General features: G+C 47.4%; 1 protein-coding gene across 1 annotated transcript; it reads left to right on the forward strand.

Annotated features, from left to right (window-relative positions):
- Positions 1-4,789: 4,789 nt before the first annotated feature.
- Positions 4,790-9,908, forward strand: LOC142302369 (uncharacterized). Its single transcript, XM_075343428.1, has 8 exons — positions 4,790-5,966; positions 6,086-6,539; positions 6,664-6,748; positions 7,741-7,842; positions 8,194-8,271; positions 8,843-8,949; positions 9,284-9,347; positions 9,455-9,908. Exon 1 carries the CDS (start codon positions 4,802-4,804, stop codon positions 5,864-5,866), a length of 1,065 nt encoding a protein of 354 aa, XP_075199543.1. The 5' UTR covers positions 4,790-4,801; the 3' UTR covers positions 5,867-5,966; positions 6,086-6,539; positions 6,664-6,748; positions 7,741-7,842; positions 8,194-8,271; positions 8,843-8,949; positions 9,284-9,347; positions 9,455-9,908.
- Positions 9,909-11,235: the final 1,327 nt, after the last annotated feature.

Consider the following 11,235-nt stretch of genomic DNA (forward strand, 5'->3'; position numbering starts at 1 on the left):
GAGTGTTAGATAATTGGTCCTCAATGCTTCGGATCCTTTCCCCAACGTCTATGAGTTCCTGTTGTAGGAAGTCAATGGTAAGTATAATAATGTCCATAGAGCATTTATTGAGTATACTTTCGAACTTGTCACAGTAGGTAGTGTTATCAGCAAATAGTGTGCGACGAAGAGGGACCCGTAACCCACGGGGTATTCTTTTGGCTTTATGGTATTCCGCCAATACCCTCAATTTTCTACCCTCCTTTGTCCCCTGTGGTTTTTCTATTACCCACTGTGTGCTCTGTTCTCCTTTCCTTTATCTCTAATTTGTCTTTTATTATCCTTTCTATATTTTCCCTCTCTCTGTATCCTTCTGTCATCTCCTTATATCTTCACGGTCCTCCCAGGTCCATCTTGCAACCTCTATGGCTTCTAACCTGGCTCTACATAACCTCTTCTTCATTTATGCCCGATGGATTAGTAAAATACCTGTCTATTTTTAGGCATTTACTCCCTCTCATGGAAATCTCACACATGTGAATTCTTATAATTTCTTCCCTACGACCCTTTAGGTATGTTATATATATATTTTTGAGTATCTCTTATGGTGGTTTTCCTTATTGGCGGTCACGTTGACAGTCACCTCCTCTAGTGAACACTGTTCCAAGATATTGAATATTGGTACATTATGTTCTGTTCCTTAGCATAGAATAACTATCAGTACCTAGAAGCTTGTTTATATTGCCTTTTTACCCTTTCATTTGGTATGCTCGTGTATTGTACATGTATGACAGAATACATTATTTTCTTTATGCAATAACTAATCTTATTTTCCTTTCTGTATACTTATATCATAGAAATTCACTGACGAAGGCCTATGTGTTGAGGCCGAAACGTTGGAATTTCTGAATTTTTTGTATCAATAAAAACAAGCAAACTGTTTTTCAAGCATCATCTTGCCTCAGACTCTTATCTTTTGTGTGCCCGAGTTACTGTTTTTGCTTTTTGGGGCAGCAAGTCAGGCAGGTTAGCGCTGGGGAGCCCCATGGATAGTGGCAGGGACGGTACAAGGGTCAGGATCGTACCGGGTCTCCCAGCCGCAGCGGCCGGTCCCTGTGGGACATGGAGACGTGAGTCACTCACCAGCTCCGTCACGTCGGCTCCCATCTCGTGCATCTGGGCAATCGCAGCCAGCGCTTCCACCTCGATGGTCCACTGCTCTGCCAGGAGACGTATCTGATTCCGATGACGTTGGTTAGACTCAGTTACTCGGGCCCTCATCCACGCCACGGTCCCGGGCACGGGCTGCTGGGCCTCGGGCGGTGCAAGCGGGGTTGACATGGTATCGTGGCTTCGGGGTTCCAGGAACCGGGTTGTTGACAGGGTCCTGGCGTCCCTGCTTTTATGGCCTCGGTTTACATGCGGTCGGACGCCATCCTCCCCCCCTTGGTCTTCTCTCGGCACCTCCTCTTCAGGGGCGGGGCTTCGGCTTTCGCACCTCCACTGCTCGAGAAGACGCTCGAGCGGGAAAATCTTCGCGCCCAAGATGGCGGATTCTGAAATTTTTCGGCCGGACACTGCCGGCGGGGCACAAGGCGCACTTCTACCAGCCGGTAGAACGGTAAGATCCTGTTTGTGATGCCAAGTTGTCGCGGGCGGCGGGGCGCTGCGCTCGCCAACGCTCGGGTCCGGCGATGCTGCTGCTGCTCGGTGGCTCGAGCGGTGGGCCGGATCCGGGGACTCGAGCGGCGCTCCTCGCCCGTGAGTGAAAGGGGTAGCTTGGTTTGGGGATTTAGTCCGTGATGCCACCCACGGGTTGTGGTGGGGTTAGGTCACCTCCGCTGCTGGTGACGGGGATCCCGGGAGCGATGGTAGGGAGCAGCTGGGATGTTGTTTTCCCCCTCCGTGGGTAGGGGTTGGTGGTCCCGGGGCCCGGTGAGGTGACGGGGAGGTAGGGTTGGTGAGGTGGCAGGATCGCGGGGACAGTGCAGCGCGGTGCTGGATGGCACGGTTGTACTCACTCAGCCACAAATGTACGCAAAGTCTCTGGTAAACCAAACGGCTGGATGGACGGGTCCCGCAGCCGGCTGCTGTAGCTTCTTCCGGACGGTTGGTGGTGGCTGCCTTTCCCTGCACCTTTGTGTATGTTCGGTCCCGATGGATTCCCACCGGTAACCCACTCCCCAGCGTATATATGTGCCAGAGGAGCCCTTTTGCCCGCAGGCTCTGGCCCTTGGAACTCTAGCTGTGGCGGTAGCTGTATTTCCTTTTGCTGGTCGGACGGTTGCCTTCAATCGGGTCTTGGCTGTTAGGAAACCCCTGGGGTTCCGGTCACTGACGGATTTGACCTCTAATGGCGACTCCAAGCCTGGTCGGGGTCCGTAGGCCCTGCCTGTGTATGCTAGCTTCACTTCGCTCCCCGGTTCGGTACCGGCGGGCCACCGCCTGTCCCTGGTCCTACGGTTCCGCGGTGATCTACCTCTCCTGCAGACGGCCACCACCGTCTGCCATCCGTGCTCTTAGTGCCCGGGCCACACACCCGGACACGGTCAGTTTGCTCCTCCACTTCTCCTTCACTCCTCTCTCCTTCACTTCCCTAACTAAACTCTACTCTGACTTCCTCTTCCCGCCTCCAGGACTGTGAACTCCTCAGTGGGTGGGGCCAACCACCTGGCTCCACCCCACCTGGTGTGGACATCAGCCCCTGGAGGGAGGCAACAAGGATTTTGTGTCTGCCTGATGTGCCTGTCTCGGGGTGGGGGTGTGTGTTTCAGTACCTGTGACGACCTGGCTAGTCCAGGGCGCCACACCCAGTGTATTGTGAAGGGTTGCAGGGAGCAGTCTTTAGGAGGCTGGAAGTAGGGAAATTACAGTTGGTAGTCGTGGTGCTGGATGAGGCTGTACTGATGTGGAGTGTCAGTAAACACAGAGTCCTTTTGTAAACCAAACTGCCGGTGTCCGGGAGCCGTGGGCGAGTAGTGTCCGGGTTCCACACATGGTGCAATGAGCAGGGGCCCCTTCATAGTCTGCTTAACTTCTTTGGTTGGAACGGGGAGTCCACTCCCTTACACTAGTCCGGGTTCCCGATCACGAAGCCGGCGGGCCACTACCCTGCCCCGGTCCACTTCAGGTCCTTCCTAATGCCGAACTTGTTCTCGCAGTCCAGGGGCTCCAACCCCTGACCGCTCTGCTCCTTTCTCTGCAGACTCCTTTGACACACAGCTTGCTCTTTTTGTTTCTCTCCAGCAGCCCAGGAGACACACACATCACTGCTCTGCCTCTCTCCTACAACTGAACTCAACTCCTCCCCTCCCGCTCTCTTCACTTCCTACCCTGGGGGGGGGAGGGCGGCTGCTCATATGAACCATGTGGGGGGGTGTGGAATTACCAAGGAGGATGCACTCTTCTGTGACTACCTGGCTAGGCCAGGACGTCACACCTACAGCTCCCTATACACAGTATAATGGGCCTACAGCTCCTCTATACACAGTAAATGGTCCTACAGCTCCTCTATACACAGTATAATGGGCCTACAGCTCCTCTATACACAGGATAATGGGCCTACAGCTCCTCTATACACAGTATAATGGGCCTACAGCCCCCTATACACAGTATAATGGGCCTACAGCTCCTCTATACACAATATATATTTATTTTATTTATATTTACTTTATTTTATTTATTATATATATTTATTTATATTGATCATTCTTATCAATAATTTAATAATACTAATATATATATATATATATATATATATAGATGTACAGTATATACATATATATAAATATATATATATATATATATATATACGTATATATTTACTGTATATATACAGTATATCTATATATATATAGATATATATATATATATATATATGTATATATATATATATATATATATTTATTTATAGCTTAAATACATTGAATATATCCGATAAGTATCAATCCCTTTCACATTACTGAATGTTTTAGGGAATTTAAGCTATGACTGTTTAATATGTCAAAATTATATATTAGCTGCAAAAAATATTTATATTGGCGTAGCTATCCCTTTAAAAGGGCCATTAGTGCAATCTTACACAAACTATTTAGTAATATTTAATGAATAAATTCTGTGTAAAGAGGAAAAAGGATTTGGGTCACTTTCTCTTTAAAGTGCAATATGCACAATAAAATAAATATTCAATATATTAAGTGCCTAAGTTCTGTGCAAAGGGAAAGTTGCATATTGTGGCATATTGAGGTCGCTATCCCTTTAAGAAGACTGTTCATGTAATTTCATACAATTAAACCACTTAATCTATCCAATGATTAAATTATATCCAAAAAACATGTATTAGGATATTGTACCAATCAAATAAAAAGGTGGAGTTTTCCCAAAGGTTTATCTAAAAATACATATTTTATTGGGAGTTGTAGAAATCGATAAAAAAATATAATTATTGTCATTTTTGCATATTTCATAAATTTCCATATATTTTCTTTTGTTTAGAAGCCGCAGTTTCGAAAAATGATTTGTATTGTTTAAAAAAATAAAAATGTGAGGTCTCTTCCCCATGATCACAACATCAGCCATTAGCAGCTGGGCCTGGGGCTGTGATGTCACAATCTAATGGAACTCTGATGTCACCTTCCACTCTATGACATCACAATGGGATTATTCTATGTAAAGCCTGAGCGCAGGGCCAGAGCTGTCTTTTGTGACTCCCTGTTGTTGGTTTCACACAGCTACAGGAATACGAAGGAAAAATAAATCAACGCTACTTCAGCGCGATTTCAAAGCGATTTCAAAGCGATTTCAACGCGATTTCAACGCGATCATGAGGATGTATAAGCGTCCACATTATGGCCAGCGGCTGCTGGTCAAGGCTCTCTCATCCTGCATGTCAATTGGCTCCAAAATTGTGACCCAATTCAAGAAATCCTATCGCAAGAGGACAACACTGATGGGAAATTTCTTCCTGGCCATGAAATCCGCCACCGTTCCAGCGATCAGGAGCTTCAGGTTGGTTGCAAGAAAAAGACGTGACGACAACGTCATCAGCCAAGACAGAGGTGAGAAGAGCCCAACCTACACAGTAGGTGATACTGGATCCACTTCCAGCATTACAGAAAGTGGAGAGAATCCTGCACATCCAGAATGTGCTGGAGATACACACGAGAGGCTGCCAGAAGAAAGACCCCAGGACAGTCTGAAAAGAAAAGCATCAACATCCGAGGACATTCAGTCCGAGATGCTGCCACCGGCAAAAAGAGCCGCTACAGAAAACTTTACGGATCTATGTAGAGAAGGATCCCCGGACCAGAAGACTCCACCAGTCGAGATGACTAATTTCAGGAATCAGGAGGACAACCTGTCTCCAGAGCAATTACTCATCCTTAGGAGCAGAGGCCCGGCGGGCATGCTGGATGATGACATCATTAGCATGGCCCAGGAGCTGCTGCAGAATCAGTTTGAGGGTTTTGATGGCCTGCATCCCCCGGCTGTTCTTTTAGTGCCAGGGTGCAGCGTACTGAAGAATGCCGTACAGATCCACTACGATGAGGAAAGGGTGCACTGGCTGACTACCTGCTTCAAAGATGGCAAAATCTTGGTGGCCGACAGCATCAATACTAGAAGACTGTCTCCATCCATCCGTCAGCAGATTATAAACATGTACAATGAAGTGGTCAAGGAGCCCCTAAAACATCTGAGCTTTCTCAATGTGGATCAACAGAAAAACGGCTATGACTGCGGGGTGTTTGCTACAGCGTTTGCCTACGAGTTTTTGGCAAATGGCGGTGACCCCACAGCTCAGTTCCAGCATCAGAAGATAAGAGCTCATCTACTATCCTGCCTGCAGAACGGCAGGATCAGTGAATTTCCAAAACAGGTCAGGAAATGACTCCATGTCTATAAACGACATGTAGAGTCTATGACGGTCCAAAAGACCGCCCCGACCTTCAACCGGGCACAACCCTGGGCCCAGAGACAAGTCTGCATGGGTAAGTAACCATGGAATTTCCATTCTGCCTCAATATAGTGAATGTGGAAATATAGTGGCTGTGGGGGGGACTGCCTTTATTGGGGGCATCTGATCGTCATTGTTTTTACTTTTTATTAGAAAAAGAGCACAAAGCGAGTAAATTCGCCATCTTGGAGGCCCAGAGATGGATCACAATGGACGCCGCTTCAATACTAGAAAACTGTCAACATCTATCCGTCAGTAGATTATCAACATGTACAATGAAGTGGCCGACGAGCCAACAGAAAAAATGCTACGACTGTGGGGTGTTTGCTACAGCGTTTGCCTACTAGTTTTTGGCAAATGGTGGTGACCCCACAGCTCAGTTCCAGCATGAGAAGATAAGAGCTCATCTACTATCCTGCCTGCCGAACGGCAGGGTCAGTGAATTTTTAAAACAGGTCAGGAAATGACTCCATGTCTATAAACGACATGTAGAGTCTATCAGAAATGACTCCTGTCTATAAACGACATGTAGAGTCTATGACGGTCCAAAAGACCACCCCGACCTTCAACCGGGCACAACCCTGGGCCCAGAGACACGTCTGCACGGGTAAGTAACCATGGAATTTCCATTATGCCTCAATATAGTGAATGTAGAAATATGGTAGCTGGGGGGGGGGTGGTGCTGCCATTATTGGGGGCATCTGATCATCATTGTTTTTACTTTTTATTAGAAAAAGAACACAAAGCGAGTAAATTCGCCATCTTGGAGGCCCAGAGATGGATCACAATGGACACCCTCAGCAAACCCTAAATCACGTAAGTTCCTTCTTACAGGATTAATAATTTGTAGTCTCATATCTTCTCATTATATATAACTTTCCAGTAAAAGGGGATTTTTCCTTCATTATTTAAAAAAAGTTCCAGATTCCTTTACGGGGAACATATCAGGGACAATCAGAGGACAGGGGTCACATCAGGGGCAGAACTATATAACACCAGGATGGGGGTCATGTAATACCAGGATAGTGGCCATGTAATACCAGGATGGGGGCCATGTAATAACAGGATGTGGACACATATACGAAGATGGGGGACAAAGATACAAGCATGGGATGGGAAAGCTGATTGCTGAGGGAAAGAGGGTCTTTCCTTCCTCACCCAGCTTTCTATGCTCTGCTCTACCTCTTTCTCTCAGAACCCAGCTTTCCATACTCTGCTATATATCTTTCTCTCAGAACCCAGCTTTCCCATACTATGATATCATGGGAAAGCTGGGTACTGAGGAAAAGATGTATAGCAGAGCATGAAAAAGCTGGGTGATGAGGTAAAGATGCATATCAGAGCATGGGAAAGTTGGGTGCTAAAGGAAAGATGTATAGCAGAGCATGGGAAAGCCGGCTGCTGAAGGAAAGATATATAGCAGAGCATGGAAAACCTTAGTGTTGAGGGAATAATGTATAACAGAGCATGGGAAAGCTGGGTTGTGAGGGAACGATGCATAACACAACATAGGAAAACCAGGTGGTGAGGGAAAGATGCATAGTGGAACATAGGAAAGTTGGGGGGGGCCTAGGTCCAAATATTGCATTAGGGTCCATCAAACTGTAGTTACGCCACTGGGTCACATCCATGAAAAGGCCTTAAACATCTCTGGTGGAATGAAAACTGCATTCTGATTGGTTGCTATGTATACGGCCAGGTTTCCTGTCAGATATGTTTGAGCGTCTGTCTCATTGTATCCTCATTGTATACTGATGTCCTGTCACTTTCTGTATAAATATATTTATGTGTTTTCTGTTTCACCAAAGTAATGGACAAAGCGAGGCGCAGAGTCCGACCCTCACCTGATCTCAGCAGTGACTCCCGACCAGAGACGGATCACATCATGCGACCACAAAACCTTATATAAGGTAAGATCACCAGTATGTAATGTGAGTAATGACAGGAGCTGATAAAAACAGCGGCCATGACGCCACATTGTGTTGACACAGAGTAGTGAAGATTCTCCTGGAAGATGAGAGGAGAAGTGATCATTAGTGACCATTAATAACCTGCCTGCAGCCACCACTAGGGGGAGCTCCCATTCACCACAATGCACAGGCTCCACTGCTCACCCTAGTGGCACTCAGATTTTTGTCCAGTGACAGAGAGCAGAGAATTCGGAGCTGTTTGTCAGAAAAACTGAGCTCCAGCTCCGAAAAATATAGTATGAGATTAATCAATGCAGAATTATAAAGTGATGTCTGTTATTCTGTACACAGGGATGTGAACAAGAACAACTTCAAAGACGCGGCTATAATAAATGTCGGTGTGTCACCATAGACCCAAATATATTCCAGGTAAGAAGAATATAGTAACTGGTAGAGTATGGGAGTAGGAGGAGTAGCCAACACTAGAGAGGAAAGAGAGCGGATTCAAAAGGATCTAGACTTACTAGAACAATGGGCCGAGGAGAACAGAATGGGGTTTACCAGGGACAAATGCAAAGTCCTACATCTGGGAAAAAGAAATGTAAAAAGCAAATATAGTATGGGAGGAATAGAACTAGGTGATAGCATCGGGGAAAGGACTGGGGCAAAATAGTAGATCCCAAATTCAACATGAATCTGGGATCTACAGTCCTTCATCAGGACTGGGAACATATCAGGGACAATCAGAGGACCGTAGTCACATCCATGAAAAGACACTAGGCCTCATTTATCAACACTGTCCATAGCAACCAGTCAGAGCTCAGCTTCCATACCTTAAACATCTCTGTTAGAATGAAAGCTGCGTTCTAATTGGTTGCTATGTGTAAGGACATGTTTCCTGTCAGATATGTTGGAGCATCTGTCTCCTTGTATCCTCATTGTATACTGATGTTCTGTCACTTTCTGTATAAATATATTTATGTGTTTTCTGTTTCACTAGAGTCTGTAATGGACAAAGCGAGGCGCAGAGTTGACCCTCTCCTGGTCTCAGCGGTCACTTTCGACCAGAGACGGGTCTCATCGAGCGACCACAATACATAACATAAGGTAAGATCATCAGTGTGTGATGTGATTAATGACAGGAGCTGATAATAACAGCGGCCATGACGCCACATTGTGCTGACACAGAATAGTGAAGATTCTCCTGGAAGACGAGGGGAGAAGTGACCATTAGTAATTTGCGTGCAGCCACCACTAGGGGGAGCTCCCATCCACCACAATGCACAGGCTCCACTGCTCCCCCTAGTGGTACCCAGATTTATGACCAGTGACAGAGAATTCGGAGCTGTGTATCAGAAAAACTGAGCTCTAGCTCCGAAAAATATAGTATGAGATTAATCAATGCAGAATTATAAAGCGTATTCTGTTATTTTGTACACAGGGGTGTGAACAAGAACAAGAACAACCCCCAAGACGCGGGACCCATGGACCCCAATATATTCCAGGTAAGATGAATATAATAACTGGTGGTGACCGGGAGTAAATCGTGTGCCCCTCTCTGATGTGTAATATTCGGCTACTCCATGACCAGTTCTGTTTCTTCTTCCTACAGATCACTGCTCCAGAGCGGGGGGTCCGCTATGCCCCCACAATGAAGATGGGGTACGGCCAGGGAAGACGACTATGACAAGTCAATGATGTGGCGGCCGCCATGTCAGGAGCAGATGACGCTCCTCAGTACAGGGCAGATTCCGGGCTCGGTCTCTGTTCTCATTACTTTCCGCAGTCAGATGTAATCACAGAGTAAGTGACTCTTCTGCTGCGTCCACCACGATCGACGGCACATGCTGCCATGATCCAGCACATGGGCGGCACGGTGGCTCAGTGGTTAGCACTGCAGTCTTGCTGGGGTCCTGGGTTCAAATCCCACCAAGGACAACATCTGCAAGGAGTTTGTATGTTCTCCCCGTGTTTGCGTGGGTTTCCTCCGGGGTCTCCGGTTTCCTCCCACACTCCAAAGACATTACTGATAGGATGTAAAGCGCTGAGGAAATAATGGCGCTATATGAGTGAATAAATATTATTATTATTATTATAACCGGCCGTGTGTACGAGTCTCCTTCATCTGCATATTTAGTATGGAAGGTGGTGACCCCAGGATATTTTGAGGTGCAGTATTGTAATAGTGTTACTGTGTTTTATATATGTAACCGCGCTTGTTCCCAGCTGCCATACACATGTTCTGTATACAGAGTAGACGCCTCATAATATATTGTATATACTGATCAGAGGGTTTCTGGTCGGCCATGATTTTCTTCCCTCAGACTTTGAGTTTATGGCTCCTGCCTGATAACAATAATCAGATTCATCCCATCAGAGAAGCAGACTTATTTCCCTCCAAGCTTCTGCCTAAAAAACAGCCTCGAATTAGTTTTTATTGTGACGCCCCTGGACTATCAGGTCGTCACAAGGTACTGCACAAGCTGCCCTTCCGAGCAGTATCCACCTCCCTCTTGGTTCTGGGTCCCAGTCTTAGGGTGTTGCCTCCAACAGCAAATCAAATCCTACACCCTGCACCACACCCACCAGACACACCAGTGGACGGCTTGAGTGGAATAGAGTCGCCCACCTGGGGGAGTCAGGGAGGGAAGTTGAGGAGTGTAGTCAGTCAGTTAGTAGTGAGTGGAGTGAGTAGAACCCCTCGAGCTGTGAGGAGCTCAGAGGAGGTTGGGAGTAGTGGCCCCAAAGAGAAACTGTCTAGGTTGCAGACGATGGTCTGGACCTAGAGGAGTCGGACCCCCGGTCGCAGGGGATTGCGGCTAGGTGCCTCGACCTGTCAAGGAGGACGGTCAGCAGCCTGGCACTATCACCGGAGCGGGATCGAAGGCATGGCGGGGTACACGGACCCTAGGTCGGACAGAAGATTCAGGCAACCCAGCAATTAACCTGGGGAGAACGGAGTGTGTCGCCCTGGGCAAGCCAGGGGACACAGATAACAACACCACTACACCCCACACTCCAGGTAGGCACACCTGCTAACCAGAAATCCTTGTTGCCTCCCTCCAGGAGTCTGTGATGCACACCAGGGGGTGGGCCAGGCGGTTGGCTCCGCCCACCAAGGAGCTCACAACTCTGGAGGCAGGAAGTTATCAGGCAGAACAGTCAGGGACATGAGGGAGTGAACAGCAGAGTAGCCCGGGTAGGGCAAGAGTGCAGTCAGCTCAGGGACGAGCTTAAACAAACAAGAAGTGAAAGTGAAGGAAAGGGAAGTGGAAAAGGAGGAAAGCAAGAAGTGGTGACAGAGCAGAGAGAAGGAGAAGCCTGAGAGCCCAGCTGTGTGTAGGGCTAGAACAGCAAGGTCAGCGACGGCGGTGACTGTCCGGAGGGGGGACC

The sequence above is a fragment of the Anomaloglossus baeobatrachus genome, chromosome 1 (genome assembly GCF_048569485.1).
Source record: "Anomaloglossus baeobatrachus isolate aAnoBae1 chromosome 1, aAnoBae1.hap1, whole genome shotgun sequence".
NCBI lineage: Eukaryota > Metazoa > Chordata > Amphibia > Anura > Aromobatidae > Anomaloglossus > Anomaloglossus baeobatrachus.

Bases quoted from the DNA above. Each gene is read 5' to 3' on its own strand.
- LOC142302369 (XM_075343428.1), top strand. From the start codon at position 4,802: ATGAGGATGTATAAGCGTCCACATTATGGCCAGCGGCTGCTGGTCAAG.